General features: G+C 34.7%; 3 protein-coding genes across 3 annotated transcripts; 2 read left to right on the top strand and 1 right to left on the bottom strand.

The window, feature by feature from the left end:
• Positions 1-851: 851 nt before the first annotated feature.
• Positions 852-2,273, top strand: LOC110694956. The gene is made up of 4 exons (XM_021872145.1): positions 852-1,517; positions 1,640-1,845; positions 1,972-1,994; positions 2,092-2,273. The coding sequence occupies exons 1-4, from the start codon at positions 852-854 to the stop codon at positions 2,271-2,273; spliced, it is 1,077 nt and encodes a 358-aa protein (XP_021727837.1).
• A 583-nt stretch (positions 2,274-2,856) lies between these two features.
• LOC110694370 (ABC transporter C family member 10-like) lies at positions 2,857-19,784 on the top strand. The gene is made up of 15 exons (XM_021871544.1): positions 2,857-5,994; positions 6,144-6,203; positions 6,943-8,423; positions 13,156-13,770; positions 14,004-14,324; positions 14,406-14,492; positions 14,600-15,187; positions 15,284-15,448; positions 15,715-16,009; positions 16,129-16,343; positions 16,423-16,728; positions 16,866-16,929; positions 17,307-17,546; positions 17,720-17,868; positions 17,934-19,784. The coding sequence occupies exons 3-14, from the start codon at positions 6,978-6,980 to the stop codon at positions 17,833-17,835; spliced, it is 4,458 nt and encodes a 1,485-aa protein (XP_021727236.1). The 5' UTR covers positions 2,857-5,994; positions 6,144-6,203; positions 6,943-6,977; the 3' UTR covers positions 17,836-17,868; positions 17,934-19,784.
• A 532-nt stretch (positions 19,785-20,316) lies between these two features.
• On the bottom strand, positions 20,317-25,264 carry LOC110694361. The gene is made up of 4 exons (XM_021871536.1): positions 24,993-25,264; positions 21,245-21,427; positions 21,052-21,111; positions 20,317-20,839 (listed from the first exon to the last, which is right to left on the bottom strand). Exons 1-4 carry the CDS (start codon positions 25,197-25,199, stop codon positions 20,549-20,551), a joined length of 741 nt encoding a protein of 246 aa, XP_021727228.1. The 5' UTR covers positions 25,200-25,264; the 3' UTR covers positions 20,317-20,548.
• Positions 25,265-25,935: the final 671 nt, after the last annotated feature.

Here is a 25,935-nt window from a genome sequence, read left to right as displayed (position 1 = left end):
GCAAGGTTAGTTCTGCTGGGGGGAAGGGTAAGGGCAAATCTAGACAGTTGGATTCTGTTTGGTATGGGAGTGAAAAATTACCTCCTTCTCTAATTTCACCACACACTGTCTTCAAAAATCTTGTTGTGAGAAGAAGTCCTAGGTTTTCTCCAGCCCAAGTCACAGCTAAACACAACACTCCCAATGTTAGATCAAGCCCAAACAACCAACTATCAAACATAATCACTGACCCTGACCTATTTTCTAGAAAAATTCCCAAGACTACTCAATTTAGGAAGAGCATATGGACTGGTTAGAAAGGGATAGTGCCTAAACAGGGTACAGAACTTATTAAGTTAGGGGAGAGTGGTGCACCTAATGCTAGAAGGAAGGTGACATATGGTTTGAGTGGTTCTGACCCTGATCCTGATGGTTCTGATGATGGTTCTGATGATGAATCTGGTTCTGATGATTCTACTGATGATGATTTTGATGTTGGTGAGAACAATGATGACCCTAATGACTCAGATGGAGAAATTATTCCTGATGGTGATGTCCTTGAGGATGAGTTGATTGAATTAGGCAATGTTCCCCACATAGAAGACAACTGGGAATATAGCTTTTGGTCTACTTTCATTGATGATTCTGATGATGATAATTACATGGAGAAGCTTTATAAGCATGGTGATATGTATGAAGAAGTCAAATTTGGGAAGATAGTGCTTAGAACTTGGATGATATTCATTAACAAGGCTTATTTGAGAGAGACCTTGAAAGATTATGCAGTTTAAGAGGGATTTGCAATAGCTGTGGTAGCTGCAGACAACAAGAGGTACACAGTCACTTGCTTGGCACAATGTTGTGAGTGGAGGATGCATGCTAGTAGGCTGCCTGATGACAAGACTTGGGCTATTAAAAAGATATGGCCAGATGTCCATAATTGTAGGGGTTTAGAAATGTACAATCCTATTTATACAGTTAGATGGGCTGCACCTAAGGTCATGGAAGACATAAGGGCTAATCCAAATATTCGTGGAAAGGCCCTAAATGAGCTTTTATTTCAAAGGTTTTGCATTTACTTGAAGAAAGCCGCCACCTTGTATAGGTTGAAGAGATTTGTTGTTCATGAGATTTTTGGAAGACATGATGAGTCATATAGTCATCTTCCTAGATATGCTGAAGTAATAATGAACACCAATCTTGGATCTAAGGCTTTTGTTGCATGGCATGAGAGTGAAAGCATTCCAAGAGTTAACTTGTTCAGCATCATATTCATCTCATTTGCTGGACAGTGGAAAGGCTTTCTAGCAGGGTGCAGGCCATTAATTGGAGTTGATGGAACACATTTGAAGGGTAATTATGGAGGAGTTTTATTGTCTGTTGTTGCCTTGGATCCAAACAATAAGATTTACCCACTTGCATATGCAACTGTAAGCAGTGAAGACAAAGACACCTGGAGTTATTTTTTCTGGCACATTCACAACATAGTAAAAGATTTAGGGAGAACAAATTGGACAATCATTTCTGACAGGCAGAAGGTGTGTATATATGTCATGTTTTTCAGTTTTTGATTACTATATTCAATTAGAAAAGAAAGCATGTTTTTGAGTTTTTTATCACTATATTCCATGGCATACATTGACTACTTTCATTGTTATAGGGTGTTGATGTTGCATTGAAAAGTGTATGGCCTGAAGCTAAGAGAAGGTATTGTTGCAGACACTTAAGTAGAAATTACAAGAAAGCTTTCCCAGGTCCACTTATGTACATCCTATTCTGGAGAGCTTGCAATGCTACTAACAAGTTCACATTCAGAAAGGCAATGGAGAGACTTCAGAAAGAAGGTGGTGAGGATTTCATGCTATGGTTTGCAGATTTAGGCCATTAATCTAAGTGGAGTAAGCACCAATTTGATCCAAATGTGTGCAACGACTCCAACACTTCAAACTTTGTTGAGAGTTTTAACTCAACCCTTGGAGCTGATAGATGCAGGCCAGTATTGACTCTACTAGAAGGTAATGATAAAGCTTACTTGCATAAGAATTATCCAAGATAACCTTGCATAAGAATATGATGATAACATTACTAATTTCCTTGTTAATATTATGATAGGTATAAGGAGAGTGTGCATGGTCAGAATAGCTTCAAGACATGAAGCTGCAATGGCAATGAGTGATGATGAAATCTGCCCCAAGATAGCAAAATTGGTTAGAGACAACAACAAAGCAACAACAACCTGTAGAGCTTTCCAGTCAAGTCTCGGTGAATATGAGATTCATGAAGGGAAATCATAGTTCCCTCTAAGCCTAAATAGCAAGATTTGCTCATGTGGAGCATGGAAATTGACTGGCATACCTTGTAGACATGCCATAAGGGCAATGACACATGCAAAAGTTGACCCTCACAAGTATGTTAGCTCCTGGTATTCTGCACAGACCTACAAAAAGGTTTATAGTCATTGCATTTATCCCATACCAGACCTTAGTCAGTGGCCTGAATCTGCTGCTGAGAACCCTCAACATGTCCACCCACCAAAGATGAAAAGGGGGGTGGGCAGACCTAGCAAAAATAGGAAGAGGGAACAAGGAGAGGACCAGCTAAGGAAAAGGTCATGGACTGTGAAATGCTCAAGTTGTGGCTATTTTGGACATAACAAAGCCACTTACAAAGGAGGCCTGACTGGAAAAGAGCTTAGGGCTGGAGAAGCACTTGTGATCCAAAACCCAAGAGTGAGAGATCAGACAAATGCTGTAAAAGCTGCAAGATCAAAATCAAAGGTTCAAGGTTCTGGTGCAACTGATCTCAGTAGTTCACAACTGTCAAGTCAGCCACAAGACCTATCACAATCTCAGAGCTGAGTCAAGGGAGATATGCAAATGTTTTTTTTTATTATTATTATATTGAAGTATAATTTTAAGGCTATTTGAACAGAAATTAGTTAGGTTATTTAACGTTTTAGTTACTGTAGTAAATTAGGAGTAAATTATGAGTGTACCAGTGATAATCATTTTTTAATGAGGTGTATCAAAAATAAAAGCCAAAAGCTAAAGTGTATCAATGATAATATCCCAAAAAAAAAAAATCATATAGAGCTTTTTATATTGCACACGTGTCTCCTAACTTGTACTTCGTATATCATAAGTTTTTAAACCTTTTTAGAAGAACAAGAAAAAAAAAAAAAAAAAAAAAAAAAAAAAAAACATGATCTCAATTCCAGTTTCGGCTCTAAAACGCGCGAAAATGGTGAAATTTTTTTGCCTCCAACACTTTCCTATACTACGAATCAGATACTTTGTGTTGATCTGCTTGCTTTCTACACGGTTACATACTTACTTGAGTTAGTTCCTCTGTGCTCAGGTGATGGGTTAATTAATCTGATATTTGTTTTGTAATTTCTCTGCTAATTTGTTGGTTTTCTCTGCACTCATACTGCTTAAGTCTTCGTTATTGTTCTTCGTACTCCAGTTATAAGTCACCATTGACCCTTTACTTGTTTATAATTGGTTAATTTTGATGTTTGATTGATTTTGATCGACCACCTAACTAAGTTACGGTGTTTTTCTTTTCAATTTAGCTTTTCTTGGCAATTAGCCATTGATGAAGATGATCAATAGCTGATAAATTTATTTTGTTCTAGATTTAATTATGAATTACCATCGTCGTAAATAAATTATATGTGTCGATTTTGATCTATTGATTGTGTTATCGATGGATGGCAGATTTTCATCGGATGGTGTATATTACAGACCAACTTGTTTTGATGTTTGCATGAAAACAAATAATTTTGGTGATTCAAATATAAATTAGAAGCAATGAAATACACTGAAATGAAGGAAATCTCTAGTAAATATTACAGCCATCTGTTTTAGTTGGCTGAGTATATTGTTGTAAGTAGTGATTTGTTTGTAAGGCTTAGTTGTGTGTTGGTTATTAAATCAAGGCAGTAGCTATTCTATGTAATCATCATAAATGCATTACGAAGCAATTATTACTCTATGTAATCTTTTTTACCGTCTTTCAGTCCAGCCAATTTCCTCATGGTAGGAACTTGGGGTCACCCCGCCAGTTATCTAGTATGCTTGGTTCAAGATGGAAAGGAAATGCATTATCATACCCTTTAGGGACTTCGGTTGTGAGATTAAAAGAAACCCCATCCTTTCTCTTTTACTCTCAATGTCTTCTTTACCTATAGGAAACAAGCTTCAAAAACCTATCACCCTACTCATCGATCTATCTATGGATGAAGGTATAAAAGTGTTTAAAATTTGCCCATGAATTTTTACAGTTTAACTAAATTAAGGCCTGTTCTGATTGATTGAACTGAACTGAATATTTTATGAGATGAGAGAAGGAAATTAAGATATGAATTGTACTTATTAGAGCTAAACTAAAATGAACTAAAAATAAGTTAAAGAGAACAGGCCTAAGTTAAACTAAACTTATTGGAGCTAAAGTGAACTGAAAATAAGCTGAAGAGAACAGGCCCTAAGTACATAGTAACTTTTTTTTTTTTTTAAATAGTAAGATGTTACTAATTTAACAAATAAATTTTACTATTTTACAATTGAGCAAATGCAAATGCCAAAAAAAAAAAAAAAAAAAAAAAAGAGAGAGAGATAAGAGTGGGGAATGGGTGTGACATAATGGTCTGGACTAATGTGTGTCTGCCAGGGAACTCTTCTGTCAATGTTCCTTCTCCCGTGCCGCAAAGTGACTTGAACCTTTGGGTTAGTGACTTGATTGATTATGAGACGATGTTGTGGTGTAGGGATGTATCATGTTTTACAGGATAACATCAATGCTGCTGATCAGGCCCAAATTCTATCCTTGCACCTGCCTGTTAGGTGCTCCAGTGACAGAATGTTTTGTTGGCCGGCAAAATCTGGTGAGTATAACGTTAGATCAGCTTACTGGCTTAGCAAACAAGGGTCGAATGGTGTCTGTAACCAGCAGGCTGGTACGATCTAGAATCTCATTTGACGAGCAATTTTATGGACATTGGCTCCTCCACTGACTGCTCGCCTTGGTTGTTCCAATGTTATGCTAGAAAGTGATTTTTTGTTGGTTGTGAATGGGGTCTTTACTCTTTAGGAAGGCACATAGGCATGATAAAGGCTTGCTGATTGAAGATATTTCTTTTTTGTCTCAATATTGTAATGCTTTTCTTATATCTCATGTTAAAAGAGAGGGAAATACTCTAGCTAATTTTGTATCGAGGTGGGATACTAGAGGTTGTACCGAATTCGTTTGCTTAGGTCCTATCCCTCAAGGTGTTTTAGCCTTGGCGGAAATTGACCTCCTGTAATATATCTCCCTGCCAGATTTCTTAAAAAAATTAAATAAAAATAAATAAATTCATATAATGGGAGGTGTGTCCATCTATATCATTGGTTATTATATGATCTCTCTAATAGAAATATCAAGATTCTCAACCTCTCTTACTCTATCAAGTTGCTTAATTTTATTTTTCCAAATAATATTCTACAGACTACAGTATCAAGTTGTTGAATATATACTTCATAATTTCATTGAATATATCCAAAATCTAATTGCCATTTAGTGAGTAGAGAATCTATGCTTTATCTAAATGCCCCAAAAAAGTGGGTGCACCATGATGCATTATTAAATGTTTGTGATATTATTCGTGCTAATTATTCTGAAATTCCTTGCCAAATTACATGGCCACAAATTATATTCTACTAGATCACATTTTTTTCAGCTAAGCATTTTATCAAACAGTTGTATGCAAGAATTATTGGGGTACTATATCAGTAATAATAGCAAATCTTTTGTTGACTCTATACTCCCATGAATTTCTTACTGTTATGGCAGCAAAATCATTTAGCTAAGAGTATTTTGATGCATTAATTTCCATTATGAATGTAATCAAGAACATTTAATTATATTTTTTTTTTATGTAGCATATGGCATCAAAATCTGGGTTTTTTTTACTCTAATGTCATCAAGAATTCAATTTGCCATTTTTCAGATGGGTTCCCTTCATTATGTTTTGGTGTAAGTTTGATTTTAATTCAGCTTTTCTGGGTTAGTTTCTGTATTTTTTTTATCAAAAAAAAAAATTAAAAAAAAATTTTATAATTAGTGGAGTTTCTAAAAATAATGTGTTAGTACTGAGTACTGACAGTGCTGAACTTTTCTTGCAGGAGAAAAGACAACTTTTGGTGCTGGTAAAAATGATGTGATTTGGCCTTCATTGACTTGCTGTTAGTAATGTTACTTTCTTCTCCTTTTTATGTATTTTGACAATTGTTAGATAATGCACCCGGGAACACAATGTTCGTAACGTGCCTAGTTAGTGTTTTTTTCATTATACACGCATATGTCCTTTCATCATAATTTTAGCTATATTTTCTCATTATTATGATATGTTCTTTTATTTTGAACTATATATGACATATTTGTTCATGAATAAAGATCAAACGTGCTCTCATAACTATATTTATATTCTTTTACTTTAAATTGTTCGTGCTTTAGGTTGCATATGTCCTTTCATCATAATTTTAGCTTTATTTTCTCATTATTATGATATGTTCTTTTATTTTGAACTATATATGACATATTTGTTCATGAATAAAGATCAAACATGCTCTCATAACTATATTTATATTCTTTTACTTTAAATTGTTCGTGCTTTAGGTTGCATATATCCTTTCATCATAATTTTAGCTTTATTTTCACATTATTATGATATGTTCTTTTATTTTGAACTATATATGAACATATTTGTTTATGAATAAAGATCAAACATGCTCTCATAACTATATTTATATTCTTTTACTTTAAATTGTTCGTGCTTTAGGCAGCATGATGCACATCTAAATTGCAGTATTTGTTTGCATGTCATACCAGAATATTTTTGCAGATTTTCTGTATACTATTGAATATTTCTTGGTTGATCAGAAATGAGTTTTATCTGATGATTGTGTCTGTATGTTAATGCAGAGATTCTATAGAGAAATAAAAGTTGTATAATACTGATGGAGCGTCTCTGGAATTTATATTGTGGACAGTCTGATTGTTTGATTATCGATACAGAACTTTGCACTCGAGTGCAATTTGAGTTTGTGACCCATCCTTCCTCATGTGTCAATCATGCCTTTATCATTTTCTTTGATATACTGCTTCTTTCAGGGCTCTTAGTTAACATGATTTGTAAAATTAATTCCAAGAGAGTCGGGATATGGACTCGTTATAGAAGCTTTTCAACCTTGCAGATAGCATCAGTTATTCTTAATGGCTGTTTGGGACTACTTTACATAGGCTTAGGAACTTGGATTTTGGTGATGAAGTTGAGAAATGATCATTCTGCTTCACCAATTCATTGGTGGGTCTTATATTTTTTCCAAGGGTTTACTTGGGCATTGGTGGGACTAACAACTAGCCTTAAAGTAGAGTACTTCTCAAGAGCCCCATTGCGAATCTTCTCCATTTTTGCATTTCTCTCTGCTGGGATGTTCTGCTTCTTATCTCTTTTTGCTGCCATAGTTAACAATCAAACAACAGTCAAAGTGACCTTGGATATACTGTCTTTCCTAGGTGCAACTTTACTGTTATTATGTACTTACAAGGGGTTCATAAATGAAGAAGATGGAGAGGACAATGAAAGTACCCTTTACACTTTACTGAATGGTAAGGCTAATGGTAGCTGTAAATTTGATTCAGCAGTCCAAGTCTCTCCATTTGCTGAAGCTGGGTTATTTAGTAGGTTGACATTTTGGTGGTTGAATCCTTTGATGAAATTGGGTAAGTTGAAGACAATTAAGGATGAGGATATCCCCAAACTAAGGGATGTAGATAGAGCTGAGTTTTGTTACTTGCAGTTCGAGAACCAATTAAATAAACAGAAACAAGATGAACCTTTTTTACAATCCTCAATGTTGTGGACTATTGTCGCGTGCCATTGGAATGATATACTGCTTTCTGGGTTCTGTGCTGCTTTGAAGATACTTACCCTGTCAACTGGTCCTCTTTTGCTGAATGCTTTCATTGAGGTTGCAGAGGGCAAAGAGGCTTTCAAATACAAAGGCTATCTTTTGGCGCTTGCACTCTTCTTGTCAAAGACCTTAGAATCTCTGTCACAGAGACAGTGGTACTTCCGATGCAGATTGATTGGCCTGAAAGTGAGGTCTTTGCTTACTGCCACGATTTACAAGAAGCAGCTACGATTATCAAATGCTGTGAGGATGATGCACTCTGCTGGTGAGATAATGAATCATATTACTGTTGATTCCTATAGGATTGGCGAGTTTCCTTTCTGGGCTCACCAGATTTGGACTACAAGCCTTCAGCTTCGCATTGCATTATTTATTCTAGTACATTCGGTGGGACTTGCAACACTTGCAGCACTAGCCATAATAATTTTAACAGTTCTTTGTAATCACCCCCTTGCAAAGTTACAACATAAATTGCAAAGTAATCTCATGGTCGCACTACCTGGGCACCGTGCCGGGCCGGGCCGCCGCGGGCCGGGCCTGGCGGGCCACGGGCTGGTTCGTGCCGTGCCCGTCGTGCCGGCGGGCCCAGGATTTCGTGTCGTGCCGTGCCGGCCATTTTCACAGGCCAGCCCACGGCACGGCACGACCCTCGTGCCTGGCGGGCTCGTGCCGTGCCGGCCACGTGCCGGCCTGCGGGCTGGCAGCGGGCTGGTGCAGTTTTCAAATAATTTTTTTTTTTTTTTTTTTTTATATGACAACATTATAAATTAATAAGTTTATAATGTATATAAGTTATAAAATTATAATTATAAGTTTTATAAGGTTATAACTTATAAGTTTATAACTTATAAGTTATAAGTTATTAAGTTATGAATTTTATAATTATAAGTTGAATATTTATGTTTTATAATTTGTATATTCAATATTTATATTTATATATTTACTTTATACTATTACTTTAAAATTTAATGTTTATGATTTATTAGTAATTGGTATAATTTTATTTTTTTTAATATGAATTTACAAATTGTAACAAAACGGGGAAAAAAGGCAAATTGGACTTTGGATGTGAATAATGCGTACTTTATATTATTATTACTTGAGTTGAGAAAATTGTACAATGATAACAATGATAAAAATCATACAATGATGGTATTAAACAAAAATTGGAAAATGATAAAATTGATATTTTTAAAATCGTACAATATACAATAATTGTCTATTCTTCTTCTCCTTCTTCTTGCTCGTCTTCGTCTTCGTCTTCGTCTTCGCCTTCGCCTTCAAGGTCATCGACTAGTTGCATAGATTGGGAACTAGCCGAACCCGAACCGGAAGCGGAGGTTCCTTCTTCGTTGTCGTTGTGGCTGTAAGAACGGTCTTGTGAGCGATTTTCCGCATCCAACCAATCTTTGAAACACACGCACATTTCTAGTGTTTCGGGTTTTAGACTTGTTCTTCTATCGTCTAAAACCCTTCCGGATGCGCCGAAAGCTCGTTCGGAGGCGACGGAGGAAACTTGGATAGCAAGAATGTCTCGTGCCATTGCCGCCAAAGTTGGATGCTTCGAGCTTTGTTGTTTCCACCATGCAAGGAGGTCGAGGCTGTTTATCTCATCGTCCTCCATGCCTTTGGTGAAGTCGTAACTCAGGTACATCTGCAACTCCGAGACGTCGCTTTGCGTTCTCCTGATTGATGAATCACCTGAAAACCTTGAAATCAAGTTAGTAGCTTGTGAAAATAAATGTTTGGCCTTCTTACTTACGTTTTTGGATGGTTGGGAAGGCCCTGAGCGAGGAACGGTGCCATATTTGGCTTCATAGACTCTATATAAAGCAAAAAACTGATCCTTCACATTAGTCTTATAGTTTTCTACATCATCGTCAAGAAACATGCATTGAAAGTAAATGTCAACTAACATAAATGCGTTTTCATACTTTTGCCTAGGATCTAATATGGAAGCAAAAATATAAATCAAAGGAATCTCACTATAATATTTACGCCACTTTTTTTTCCATTGCTGGAAGATACTGATCATAATCACTTTGATGGCGATGATCAGCGAAAAGTTGGGCGAGTAAGCATGCATTAGAAAGAAAGTTTTGAGCACAAGGATTGTAAACAGTAGAAAAACAATACGTCATGTTATATAATAACTGTAAAAATTGCATATATCTTTCACAATTATTCCAATCATCATCATACAAAGCATTTTGTGGAAATTTTTGGTTGTAAAATAATGTTAACGAGCCCTTGTACTCAATTGCCTTTGTTAACATGTCATAGGTGGAATTCCACCTAGTTGGGCAATCGGTTCTAATTTTTATTACCCTTATCTTTTGTTGTTTTAGAAAACTCTTCCATTCTTGGTATCTCATGTTAGAGCTATTAATAGAAATAATAGCATCTCTGATTTTGCTGTAGTATGGGCCAATTGCCCGAAACTCCATCATGTACACATAAGTTAAGTACATGGCAAACACATCTAGTATGAAGAGCTTCACCGTCTAATAGTACATCGGTTAAGTTTTGTTTGATAAGATTAGCTGTGTATGTCATAGAGGTTGCATTATCAAAAGTCATAGACATCATTTTATCTCGAAGGTTGTATTCGTCTATTGCTTGCATTAAATGGTGAGCAATGTTAATGCCGGTGTGTGGGTATTCCAGCATTTTGAAATGTATTATTCTTTTTTGTAACATCCATTGATCATCTACCCAATGGCAAGTCACACATAAATAGTGATATTTATAACCACTATCCCAAGAATCGGCTGTTAAAGATACTCTACAGTTAAGGTTACTTAATTCGGCTTGTAACCGGACTTTGTACTCTAGGAAATTTTTCATTGCGGCGGAACGAACGGTTTTCCTAGAGATTCTTTTATGTTGGGGTTGTAGTGCTTTGTTAATGTAGGTGTTGAATGCGTCACTTTCCGAGAAAAGAAAAGGTTGTTCGGCGTGTACTATCATTTTTCCTAGTTCATCCATATCCCTCTCATAGTTGTATGTAAAGCCGTATGGATGGAATTGGGAAATTTTGGGCTGGGTTGGATCACTAGCTGGTTTTGCACAAGCTTTCATGTGTCTAGATAAGTGTCCCGTCCCGTTTTTGGTAACTGCCGTGAATACACTATTACATGTTTTACATTTTGCCCATTGTTCACCATCTTTACTTAGCACAAAATAACGCCATACCTCACTCCTTCGGTTTTTCAAAAGTAGCATCTCAGTTTCAGTTAACCATTCATGATGTGTGTGATGGTTAGTAGTGGGACTAGTGGGAGTGGCAGTAGAAGGGGTAGAACCGGAGGGAATTCGGGTACTTTCTTGGCTACCTTGGCTAGAACAATAGTTTTGTTGATCACCGATATAATTAGGTGGAAATTGGTATGGTGGTAGTGGAAATTGGTTTAGTGGTGGTGCTGGAAATCCCGACGTATTATATGGCTCATAGCCCGGGGGGAAGTAAATGGGGTCATTGGTTTGACTCGTAATTTGGGGGCTCGTTGTATTTGGTGGTTCCCTAGAACTACTACTACGGATAAGTCGGCCTTTCCCCCAAGACCTAGATGATGGGTTGTTCGATGCCATAATTAACAATTAATTTTTTAATAAAAAGTGGTTAACTATAATAATAATAATTAATAACAACAATTTTAACAATAAAAATATCAATAATATTAATTAATAACAACAACTATAACAATAACAATAACAACAAAAATAAATAATAACAACAATTGTAACAATAATAATAATTAATAACAACAATTATAACAACAACAATAACAATTAACAACAATAATAATTAAACAAGATTATTCTAATAATAACAATAAAACAATAATAAATTTAAGATTAGTTTAGATCTTACAACCGTGCTTCAACGCTCCACTAATTACGATTACGAACTTTTTAATTTTTTCCGATATTAGGAAAATAATTAGAGAATTTAAGAGAATAATTAGAGAATTTAAGAAAATAAGGATTATTAGAGATTTAAAGAATATAAGAGATAAGAAGAAGAGATTGTGATTTTGTGATTTGGGAATGAAATGGAGGTGAGTATTTATAGAATTTTTGGGGAGAAAATTGGCAAAAAACTAGCCGTTTTTTTGGCTTATTAAGGAGTTAGAATAAACGGTAACATTACCGCTGGCCCGCGGGCCGTGCCTGCGGGCCGGCACGACGGGCCAGCACGGCGGGCCATGCCCGTGCTCGTGCCGGGCCGTGCTTGGGAATTCTCAACCCTGTCCGTGGCACGGGAGTTGAGCTTCGTGCCGTGCCGTGCTTGAATTCGGGCCGTGTCGGACTGCGCCGAACGGCGGGCCGTGCCAGGCGGCACGCGGGCCAACCCGGCCCGTGCCCAGGTTTGACTCGTAATTTGGGGGCTCGTTGTATTTGGTGGTTCCCTAGAACTACTACTACGGATAAGTCGGCCTTTCCCCCTAGACCTAGATGATGGGTTGTTCGATGCCATAATTAACAATTAATTTTTTAATAAAAAGTGGTTAACTATAATAATAATAATTAATAACAACAATTTTAACAATAAAAATATGAATAATATTAATTAATAACAACAACTATAACAATAACAATAACAAAAAAAAAAAATAATAACAACAATTGTAACAATAATAATAATTAATAACAACAATTATAACAACAACAATAACAATTAACAACAATAATAATTAAACAAGATTATTCTAATAATAACAATAAAACAATAATAAATTTAAGATTAGTTTAGATCTTACAACCGTGCTTCAACGCTCCACTAATTACGATTACGAACTTTTTAATTTTTTCCGATATTAGGAAAATAATTAGAGAATTTAAGAGAATAATTAGAGAATTTAAGAAAATAAGGATTATTAGAGATTTAGAGAATATAAGAGATAAGAAGAAGAGATTGTGATTTTGTGATTTGGGAATGAAATGGAGGTGAGTATTTATAGAATTTTTGGGGAGAAAATTGGCAAAAAACTAGCCGTTTTTTTGGCTTATTAAGGAGCTAGAATAAACGGTAACATTACCGTTGGCCCGCGGGCCGTGCCTGCGGGCCAGCACGGCGGGCCATGCCCGTGCTCGTGCCTGGGAATTCTCAACCCTGTTCGTGGCACGGCCCGTGGTACGGGAGTTGAACTTCGTGTCGTGCCGTGCTTGAATTCGGGCCGTGCCGGGCGGCACGCGGGCCAACCCGGCCCGTGCCCAGGTTTACGCACAGGATGCTAGACTGAAGGCTTACTCCGAAGCTCTTGTGAACATGAAGGTGCTTAAACTGTATGCATGGGAGACGCACTTCAAAAATGTAATTGAGGGCTTGAGGAAAGTGGAAGTTAAATGGTTATCAGGTGTACAAATGCGTAGGTCATACAATGGTTTTCTATTTTGGTCATCTCCCATTTTGGTCTCTGCTGTTACATTTGGGGCTTGTTATTTTCTCGAAATTCCTTTGCATGCTAGCAATGTTTTCACTTTTGTAGAAACATTGCGTCTCGTTCAAGAACCTATTAGATCTATCCCTGATGTGATCAGTGCGGTGATTCAAGCAAAGGTTGCATTTACACGTATCGTGGAGTTTCTTCTGGAGCCAGAGCTTCTGACTCAGAATGTCAAAAGGAAGAGCAGAATGGAGAACTTAGATCATGCCATTAAGATGAGGTCCGCAAATCTTTACTGGGAAACAAATTCATCAAAATCAACATTAAGGAATATAAACATAGTTGTTCGACCTGGTGAAAAGGTTGCAATATGTGGAGAAGTTGGCTCAGGCAAATCAACTTTACTAGCAGCAATTCTTGGAGAAGTACCATATATAGAGGGAACTGTAAGCTTCCTCAGGCATTTCTCATACGTCTTACATTATTGTGCATTTAATTGTTTAAGTTGATTATTTAAAAGCCCGTATTTGTAGGCATTTGTGAATTCTTAACTAATCAGTGGTATTTACTTATTTAGAAGACTGCTGTAATATTACATCTAAAAGGTTTGATATTTCTCGTGCAAATAGATTAAGGAATATCTGAATTCAGAGGTTTTTAAAATAGTGTTGTCATACAGGCTGCAGTTTATGGAAAGATTGCTTATGTTTCCCAGAGAGCTTGGATCCAAACAGGGACCATACGTGAAAATATTCTTTTTGGGTCATCCATGAATGAGCTAAGGTACCAAGAAACACTTTGGAGGTGTTCCTTGATTAAGGATCTTGACCTTCTTCCTTTCGGTGATATGACAGAAATAGGAGAAAGAGGAGTTAATCTAAGTGGTGGTCAGAAGCAACGAATACAACTTGCTCGTGCATTATACCAAGATGCTGACATATATCTTTTAGATGATCCATTCAGTGCTGTTGATGCACATACTGCAACTAGCCTCTTTAGTGTAACTCTTTGATCCTTTCTGTGCATTCCTATGTTACTGTATTTATAACTATAGAAACATTGATATTTGAAATTGTCGCAGGAATATATTATGGAATCTCTTTCTGGAAAGACTGTCTTACTTGTGACACATCAAATTGATTTTCTTCCGGCATTTCATTGTTGTTTGGTGAGTTAGCCATCACTCTCCTGACGTTCTTAAATGTTTGTATTTATATGCTCCGTCATTTCATACAAACCTAATTATAACTTGATAAATATTTTCCTTAATTGTAGCTCATGTCAGATGGGGAAATTCTTCAGTCAGGGTCTTACCATGAGTTGTTAGCTTCAAGTCCAGAATTTTTGGACCTTGTAAATGCACACAAAGAGACTGCTGGAACTGAAAAAATACCTGACGGTGGAGCATCTGGAAGACACAATAGTTCTGCAAAGGAGATCAAGAGAACTATTGTAGAGAAGCAATATGAAGTGTCAGAAGATGATCAGTTGATTAAACGAGAAGAAAGAGAAGTGGGTGACACTGGTCTTAAGCCATACTTACTCTACCTAAATCAGAACAAAGGCTACATGTACCTCTCGATAGGTATTATTTGCCACCTTATCTTTGTTACAGGCCAGATACTTCAGAACACTTGGATGGCCTCTAGTGTTGATAATCCTCATGTCAGCACATATAAGTTGATTGTGGTTTACCTTGTCATCGGAGCTTCCTCGACATTATTTTTACTCTTCAGATGTCTTGCTGTTGTTGCAATGGGCTTAAATGCATCTAAATCCTTATTTTCTCGGTTAATGAATTCTCTCTTCTGTGCTCCAATGTCTTTTTATGACTCCACACCTCTTGGAAGGATACTAAGTCGGGTGAGCATAGAGTTGTTATAAGCTTCATAACTGTAGTTTATACTGGTGTGTGTACTAATGTTAAGGGATGTTTTTTCCTTGTTTACACCCCTGCAGGTCTCTTCTGATTTGGGGATTGTTGATCTTGATGTTCCTTTCAGCCTTCTCATTTCGATAGAAACTACAATAATTGCGTATGCTAATCTAGGAGTGCTGGCAGTTATTACTTGGCAAGTTTTGTTCGTCTGCATACCAATGATTTATTTGGCCATACGATTGCAGGTAAACAAATTGGTGAATTAAATTTAATTAGGTTTTGAACGTTTAACAAGCTTATGGTCAACCAACTCCATCCTGCATATGAGTTCATAAATATTTGTCATGTATTTTATATAAAATCTATAGGCTAAATTGCTTAACATGGACTCATATTTTGATAGGACTTCTTCTCCACCTTGGCTAAAACAAGATAATTATTGGCAAATTTACAAGTTATTTTTCCTTAATTTTTCCCTCAAGACCTAATGAGCTATAAGACTTGTCAACAGAGGTACTATTTTGCGACAGCGAAAGAGTTGATGAGAATGAATGGCACAACAAAGTCTTTAATTGCCAACCATTTAGCTGAATCAATAGCTGGAGCCACAACAATAAGAGCTTTTGAGGAGGAAGAACGGTTCTTTGCCAAGAGTCTTGATATAATTGATATGAATGCAAGTCCATTCTTCCACAATTTTACAGCTAGTGAATGGCTGATTCAGAGGCTTGAGACCCTCAGTGCCACTGTTCTTGCAGCTGCAGCTTTGTGCATGGTTTTTCTCCCCACTGGAACTTTTAGCTCTGGTGAGTGGTATTGAGTATATTGTTTTGAACCTCTTATATATTAGGAGATAAGGGGGATCAATATTGATTTCTTGCTGTAAAATATTTTGCGGATCATTCTAAAATTATAAATAATGCAGGTTTTATTGGAATGGCCCTATCATATGGTCTTTCGTTAAATGTGTTTCTGGTTAATTCAATCCAAAATCAATGCACATTAGCCAACAATATCATTTGTGTGGAGAGGCTTGATCAATACATGCATATTCCCAGTGAAGCTCCAAAAGTCATTGAAGACTGCCGCCCTCCAGAAAACTGGCCTTCAGTTGGTAAAGTGGAGATATGCAATCTACAGGTAACTTTTAGCTCATCGGGATTTATTTTATACAAATACTAGATAGAATTTTACACTAAAGGATATTGATTTCCTGTAGATAAGATATAGACCAGATACACCACTGGTTCTTAATGGCATCAGTTGCACATTCAAAGGGGGCAACAAAATCGGTATTGTGGGTAGGACTGGCAGTGGAAAAACTACTCTAGTAGGGGCTTTATTTCGGTTGGTGGAACCAGCGGCAGGGAAGATAATAGTGGATGGTATCAATATATGCTCGATAGGACTTCATGATCTACGGTCACGTTTTGGGATTATTCCACAAGATCCTACTCTCTTTAATGGAACTGTAAGATTCAATTTGGATCCATTGTGTCAGCATAATGATGTAAAGCTCTGGGAGGTATACTTCACCTTTCTTCTGTAATCTAATTTATGTCACTATGTCAGTGCAATATTTTGTGCAATGCTGACAACTTTATATTGTTCTCACCCTCTTTTCTTTTTTTCTTATCTTTTTTTTTTTTCTTGTTTGAAAAGGTTCTAGGGAAATGTCAGCTTAAAGAGGTTGTCCAAGATAAAGAGCAGGGCCTAGATTCCGCGGGTAAAAATTCTCAGCTCATTACTAAAGGCTTGGTTACTTTCCATTTTATTTGTGGAGGAAGTAATGATTCTCTGACATTATATGACCAGCATAATACAAGTGATTCTAAAGAGATGAAATTGGTGATTTTGATTAATAAAGCTGAATGTACAGAAAATAAAAGATAATTGTCAAGTATTGTGAGAGACTTGATCCTCTACCAAAGCTAACAAAATAACAACTTAAATTTTCTGGATTCCTTTTCACTATGCCTACTCTCACTTATTTATACTAACAGAAAAGTATGAGTATCAGACGACTTGTAGTGCCTCTCTTCTAGGTCGGTTTATAACACTATTATACTTATATTTATTTTTTATTATCATTTTTTATGTCAGTTATGGAGGATGGATCAAATTGGAGCATGGGACAGCGACAACTATTTTGTCTAGGACGTGCTTTATTGAGAAGAAGCAGGGTATTGGTGCTTGATGAAGCAACTGCATCAATAGATAATGCAACCGACATGGTTCTGCAAAGAACCATACGATCGGAATTTGCAGATTGTACTGTGATCACAGTAGCCCACAGGATACCAACCGTGATGGATTGCGCAAAAGTCCTTGCCATTAGTGATGGTGATTTTTCTTTCAACTTTTCTAGTTTTTATTTTTTTATTTTTTTATTATTTTTTTTTTTATGTGGCCACTTCTAATGGACTAGAAGCAAGAGCTTCGTCTAGATTAATTAATTATTCAAGTCCTAAGGAACTGAAGGTGTTCTGACAGAACATAATGTTATGTCGTTGCAGGAAAATTGGTTGAATATGACAATCCTATGGAGCTAATGAAGAAGGAAGATTCACTATTTGGCCAACTTGTGAAGGAATATTGGTCTCATTTCCAATCTGCAGAACAAACTCATTGAATTATAGCAGCCACGCCTTACTAAATATACTTCGTAAGTCACAATTATTTTGTCCTTGTTTGTCATTGTTACAGAAATCAAAATTAACAATTTTTTAGACTTGTACATGCTGCAGAAATGCAGCTCGGTAGATTACAAGTGGTACCGATGAAAATAACAAGCTCGGCTGATGAAATTTCGATGCATCGGTATTTTTTTCCCTTTCCCCTGCTTTCTGCGTCAGGTATAGCTTTAAACATTTCAGATATGCTTTTTTGACTATCTGGTCATGCTTATATGAGTTATATCAGCTTAAAGGATTTTCCCTCCTGCATATTTCGTATCTGTTTGTGCTAACTGTTATATATTTAAAGTTTGAGAGACTATTTCTACAATTTGTATTATGTAATTATAATACAAGCAATTAAGAATCACTGTCAACTTGTATAGTTGTATTTGCACGTTACAATTGTATTTGAATTGCATTGAATTTGTAAGAAAAATTGTTAGATAGTATCAGGTTTTTGTGAGATTATACACAAGTGTTTCTCGTACATGTATTGAGACGTGACTATACATGAGTATATGACTAATACTCTAAAAAAAACGATTTTCGGCAGCTCATGTAACTAATTTAACACATGAATCATGCTCCATTATTGTACAATTGTGCTTACTTCTACATTAATAATTCATCTTAGAGGTGTAACTTTTGTTGAAAACTTAAAAAACTATGTCAGCCAATATCTAGACTAGCATATCTAATTTTGTATTATTACTTAATATATAAAATAAATGGCTCTTATTTTCTCAAAAAAAAAAAAAAAAAAAAATAAATGGCTCTTATGACCTCAATGGCACATAATGAATTAAGATAGTAGCGTGCAATGTCATACATTAGGTAATTTATATCTATGGCTTTGGCCTTTGTCTGAAAAAAAAACATCAAAATGTGATGATATTTGATCTATTTTAAAATATATATACGAATATTTGCAAATATTAATATCAAGTGACACCCTTATTGGAAAAATACACTTTAATAATTTCAACTAAGGTTTATTATCTAATAATCCCAACTATGTTAATTTATATCTATGGCTTTGGCCTTTGTCTGAAAAAAAAAATCAAAATGTGATGATATTTGATCTATTTTAAAATATATATACGAATATTTGCAAATATTACTATCAAGTGACACCCTTATTGGAAAAATACACTTTAATAATTCCAACTAAGGTTTATTATCTAATAATCCCAACTATGTTATGTGTTTGCCTAGAGTAGTCCCAACCGGTCAACATCAAGTCAATGACTTGTTGTAGCAGGTAATCAATCCACGTGTCACCACCTGATTAGTCTAAAATTAGAAAAAAAATTAAAAAAAAAAAGGAAATTCTTTTTTTTTTTTTGAGAGAAAGAAAAAATAATGAAAAAAACCAAAAAAAAAACCTGTAGCCACCACCCATTCCTTTTCCGCCACTGTGAAGCCCAGACTCAGTCCTCCGACCGTCTCCCCTTACCCCTGAAACCCCCCATTCCCGACCTTTCAGCATCTCGCTTCCTCCATTGTCTGATGCGCCGGAAAACCCTATAATAACCATCCCGAAATCCCTGCCTCGACCCCGAAAAACCCTTAGCCACGCCGAAAAACTATCTATCTACACCGAAAACCCAACCCCGACCCCAATATAGCCACCTCCTTTCTCGTTGGTTTCACGGGGATAGGGGTGGCTGGGAAATCGTTTTTGTTTTTCTTGCTTTTTTTAAAAAAAAAAAAATATTGCACTAATCAAGTATTGACACGTGGCTTTTAAAAATAAAAATAAAAAATTTACACCTTCAGCAGGTTACAGGTCATTAGGACTACTCCAGGCAAACACATAGCATAGTTGGGGTTATTAAATAATAAACCCTAGTTGAGATTATTAAAAGTAAATTACAGATAGTTGGGATTATTAAAGTGTATTTTTCCCACCCTTATTTTCAAGTTAAATTACGACAAAACATGTCCATAGTCGACACTTGGTAGAGGCTTACAGATAATTAGATCTTTCATAGTCCTATTTCTAGTTGAGAGAAATCATGACAATATTTGGCATTTGGAATTTGGAACAGAAGTTGATGAATGATCATTCAATTTTTCCTATTCATTGGCTTATTATGTTTTTCTTCCATGGAGTGACATGGTTGTTGGTGGGTTTAAAAATTAGCCTTGATAGAGAATCATGAAAGACTGGCAGTCATAGTGGCCTAAGATAGTTTAGCTTTTCTAGGAGCAAGTTTGCTATTGTTATGTGTTTACAAGGGGTACAAAAATAAAGAATGCGGGAGGCTGCATTAGGAGTACCCTTTACACATCTCTAAATGCTGAGGATAATGGCAGCATCGATGATAATGATTCGGCTGCCTAAGTTACCTGATTTGCCAAAGCTGGTTTGAGAAGTCAGATGTCACTCTGGAGGATTAACTCTTTGTAGAATTTCAGAGAACAAATTCACAGAAAGAAAGGAAAGACATTAGACTTATGTATCATGAATGTATACTCAAGAACATACAACATTGTAACAAAAAGCTCTTTGTAAATATATAATCTGCACTATGCAAACATACATACACTAAGTTGCATATTAGCTGTACAATAAGCCTTTATAACTTAAAATAATTTGATTTATAATGTCAACAATATAAATCACCAAATTTCCAAAAGTGTTGGTGCATGCTTCCAGGAGAGTCAAGTACTAGTAACTCGGCGACAACGACACCAAAATGCTGTTCCACCACTTCTGCCACGGGCCACTGCTATCTCCTCATCAACATAAAACCATATGAAGAAGGGATCTTTATTGTTTGGCTCCCTGTTGTCTTGATCTCCTAGGCTTACTTGTAAAGGACTGAGTGGTCCAATTTTTATACGAATGCACTCAAAAATGAAAGCCAGTATTCTATTCTTCCATGAAAATCTTCCTTCAAAGCTCAAACTCCCTAGTGGCCCGAGATACACACCATTTTCAATCCTCTTTGCCTGTTCATATGCAAGCTTAAGTCAGAGTGATAAGTTTGAGGTCCAACAAAGTATAAAATCAGAACGTGCTTTCTTTCCATAATGGAAGCAGAAAAATTATGGATCCAGCAATCCACACATCCAGCTTGTTAAACTAATATATTACTCTCAATCTCATCGTTTTATGGAGGATAACAAGAAAGGAAGATAACAGTCAAACACGCAATGCATACCTCAGCGTCAAATCTCTGGACAGCAGTTAGAGGGAAATATCGCCCACCCTTGAGTTTTTTCTACATAACAATTTTCAAAATTCTGTAACTAGCTCATAGTCAGCACCTAATCATCTGTAATGCAATTACAGAAAAAATGTAGTGTTGAGTAGATTAAACATTAAATTAAAAATAAAATGAGCGTACTGCAAACCTCAGCAGTAAAAATGAGCATCCAGGTCTTCCCGGGTGATTTAGATCCTCCAAGTGTCTCAAGAAATTTCAAAGGGTCGAGTTTTGCCTTCTCAATCGTCGAAAGAGCTGTTAAAACTTTGTTTTTTTCAACCTTTCTTGTTTTTGCAGCATTCTTCAACACTTTAATACTTTCTTCTACTTCCTAAATCGAATTTCAACATTTTATTAAACACCTTAAACGAGTATAATTTATTCGGTGACATTTTCACAAAATTAAACGGACTAAAATTAAAATATTTAGGATTTATATCAATCATGAGTAGGAAGTGACTAACAGCACTCTTTTCCCCCTAATATATCCTATATACCTGTAATTTTGTCCAGAATTATGAATTTGTCATCGTTACATCATGGCATAATGCAGTATTCAACATTTCACCATATTAGTCGTTATTTTTGTACAATCTCTATAATAATTCCTCCTTTAACTTTTACTCGCAACAGTTTCACTAAAACTACTCAAATTGTTGCAGCTAAAAAAGAACGAAGAAAATATGTAGGCAGAAGGAGAGAGGAGGAACTCTTGGGTCTTGACCAATGTCCGTGTTTTAATTCTAAAACTACTCTTAATTACATAGAATAATGGCCATTGAGTATAATTTAGAAATACGAGTAAAAATTTAGAACATGTGACTCAAATTTAAATTTAGAACATGTGACTAATAATTTTGAACATGTGTGTGAGCAATAATTATGAAGATCTTATTTAAGAATTAGAACATGTGAGTAAAAATTTTAAAAAAATTGCTTCATGAAATGTTGAACATATGATTAAAATTTAGAACATCTGATTTAAAATTTAGATCATGTGAATAAAAAATTTAAAACACTTGGTATAAAATGGGAGTAAAAATATTGAACATATAAGTAAAATATAGAACATGTGAGTAAAAATTGGAACATATGCTTTCGAATTTAGAACATACTAAGTTAGATCCCGTGCCATGCACGGTAATTTCAATATTTATTCTTAGTGTAATACAATATATTTTATACTAGGTTAGATCCCGTGTCATGCACGGTAATTTCAATATTTATCATTAGTTTAATACATTAATACAATTATTTTACTATTAAAAAATAATATCAAATTGCAAAATAGGATGAAAGTTCTATAATTACGATTTTTTAAATCATTAAAGAAAACGAAGGAAGAAATGCATGCACGACTAATAAAAATAACTATGGATTACATTACAAAGTTATAGATAAGATTACATTATTGTATATTATGACTTTGTTCCCGTCATAAAATAAATAAATAAATAAATCTTTGTTGAATGCGTAAAATGAATATACTTGCCAGATAGAAAAGAAATATTATTGTAAAGTAAGTATTAAATTAAATACTTCTATTAGAAGCTTTGGAAAAAAAAAACATCTTTTGGGGGGAAAAATTTTAACCAGGTTATGACAAGTGTTATTTCTGGTTTCGCCTTTAGTATAGGTATATATTGATAACTAAAAACCTTGTAACACACGCACATTTTAAAATTTAGAACATATAAGTTAAAATTTCGAAATAAGTCATTCGAAATTTATATCATCTAACTTAAATAATTTATGGTTTTGAACATGTGAGTACTAATTTAGAACATCAAATTCAATTTAAAACACCTGGGAAAAAGTTTAGAACACCGGATTTAAAATTTAGAACATACGAGTAAAAATTAAGAGCATAAAAAGTGTTTTCACATAAGAAAAATCCTCCTTATATATATATATATGTGTGTGTGTGTTATATTTTAAAATAAGTACATGTTATTTAATACTTGCATATTATTTTTTTTTTTATTCAACATCGATTATTTCATTGTAATTCAATTCTATAAAATTGATAGTAAATGATATTTTTGGTGTTCAGCAATTAGTGAAGAAATTAGTAAATAAACTTGAATGTACTAGAGTTATTTGGAGTAGTTGAAATGCCAAAAGTTATCTCTTCATTGCATCACAATAATGTAGAAGGCATCTCTCACCCCTTATAAAGTACTCTTGTACATATTAGAATAGTATAAGAAATCTTCCTACTTCCTTTCTACATACACGTCCAGCTTTGTTCTAACAAAAATTTATGTTATTTTGATATGAATGAAATTCTTATTATTTCACATTATATATATATATATATATATATATATATATATATATATATATATATATATATATATATATATATATGTTTTCCTACCTTCTTTCTACATACACATCCAGCTTTGTTCTAACAAAAATTTATGTTATTTTGATATGAATGAAATTCTTATTATTCTTAACATATGTAATAGTTATTAGAAGAATAAACTTAGCTTTTCAAAATATAATTTTAATTGGAACATTATACTCAAATTTTAAGACCTTGAACTAAAAAACAAATCTAGACATATATGCAATATTTTTAGAACATATGCAACATATTTTAGAACATATGTAACAGTTTTAAGAACATACTTAAATTTTTTAGAACATAGTTCGTTAATATAGAACACGAATTAAAATTCGATTTTTACAACGATTGATTCGAAATCAATTTATTCTTGATTTCCAAGGTAACAAAAACATATGAATTGTTGTTTAGTTTCTTATATTTAATTAAATTCCTTGCAATTTCAAACTCTATAAGTTGCCTAATTTGATTGATTTGGATGAAAAATTTTGATTTCACATATTAAACTGTTAATTAAGTTTGGTTTACCTTTAATAAAGCTTCACAACTTGAATTCTTGACTACAATTGTTCAAAAGTTGATACAAAACACATGAAATTCTTGAGCATGTGGCGATGGTGGTCGTCGTGGAGAGGAAAGAGAGTGTTAGCCATGACGTCGGAGAGAAGAGAAAGAATGATGGTGGTGGAGGTGACGACATAAAGGCTATGGAACATGCGGTGGTGGTGACAGAGGAACTAGAGATTGGATAGTGTTGGTGAGGAGAGATAATGTTAAGGTTGAAAATGATGGGTTTAATTTATTTTTAGAAAATCTACCTTAACATATTATAACATTTAGAACATCTCACACATGAAGTTTTCTCACATAAAAGGTGTTCTCATATGAGTCTCTCCCTATATATATATATATATATATATATATATATATATATATATATATATATATATAATACTAGGTATATATGTTATTTTTAAATCGGTCCATGTTATTTCAATCTTACATACTTTTTTTGATGTGTTGTTGAAGTAAATAGGTAAATAACACACTATTTTAGCAAAATAATACAAGATTTAAACAAAATAACATAAGGTTTAGACAAAATAACTTAAACATAATTGGTATGAAGTACATGATCCAGAAGAATATAATACTAATTGAAATACTAACCAATATGTTATGCAAGACTACAAATATCCAGAGTTCATTACAATTACCATTCTTTCGTACCCAAATTCAACTATTAAGGCATTAATTCTGCGACAACTACAGCTACTACTTGCCCCAACCAAAATAATCAAAGCAAACCCACAAAAAAAAAAAAAAAAAAAAAAAAAAAAAATTAAAAAAAAAAAAATAATAAGGAAATGATGAAAAAAAAAATCCCGAGAAGAAATTGCAGTAGGAAAATAGGAATACAAATTCAGTCACAAAATTAGAATAAAACAACTACGTATTTTTTAAATTACAAAACTCAGCTATTCATCAACAAAATATTACCAAAAAAAAAAGGAAAAAAAAGAGAGATTAGTGAAGGGCTGACTTGGTTGAGGTGATGTAGCTGAAGAAGAGGAGTGGAAGAAGTGTCATTCGTAGTATCTTCAACGGATGCTCTAAGCTTTGTGAAGGTCTTAAGCGACGGAAGGCGACACAAATTCCATTGATTGGGTTTAGAAAGAGTGAGACGAGGAGTAGCCCAAGTCGAGGATGGCGTTGGCTGTAATTGTAACCACATCATTTGTTGTGCCATCTCTACTTTTTGTTGCCTCTTTACCTATCAACCTATGTCAGAATAGTATGCACTATTATAGAATTATGTACTCCATGCGTTTTAAAATACTTACTCCATTTTTCATTTGCGGTCGTTTTTAAATACTTGCTCCATATTTTTTTTAGGAAAGCTTTTACAATATTTAATTAATTTCTCCTACCTAGTGGACCCAACATGTATTCTCTCTTCTTCAATTCTCTCTACTACTTTTGTCTTTTATATTTTTTAATTGTTCTACCAATCCCACTACCTGCATATTTTATTATTTTCTCCAATTTCTCCTAAAATTTCGCGCATGGAAAAATGGAGCAAGTATTTAAAAACAGAGGGAGTAGTAAGGAGTATTTCTTATTTTCGTCCCTTCAATCCTAAATCCAAAAGCTATTTTCCCTCTTTTGTTATTTTACGCTAGGCATTTGTTATACGTAATCAATCAACAAAGTGTTGGTTCACTTGAAAAGATTCTTACTTATAGGTCGAGAGGATCGAATCTTACCAAATGAAGGTGCTTAAGGTAGGAATACATTTACCTCCCCAATAATCCTAAATGTCTGACATGCAAATACTAAAACAAAAAAAAAAATCATGAGAATTAAGGCCTAATTAGTTTTCTTATTATTTTTAGACAAAAATTATAATGTGTCAACAATTCTTAAAAAAAAATGTTTTAGACTTTAGTTAACTTTAAAATTTGCATTATTTAAATTTGTCACTT

Source organism: Chenopodium quinoa, unplaced genomic scaffold (genome assembly GCF_001683475.1).
Source record: "Chenopodium quinoa cultivar QQ74 unplaced genomic scaffold, ASM168347v1, whole genome shotgun sequence".
NCBI classification, from domain to species: Eukaryota; Viridiplantae; Streptophyta; class Magnoliopsida; order Caryophyllales; family Amaranthaceae; genus Chenopodium; species Chenopodium quinoa.
Note: the sequence above shows the minus strand (reverse complement) of the source record. Positions and strands in the feature narration are given on the sequence as shown.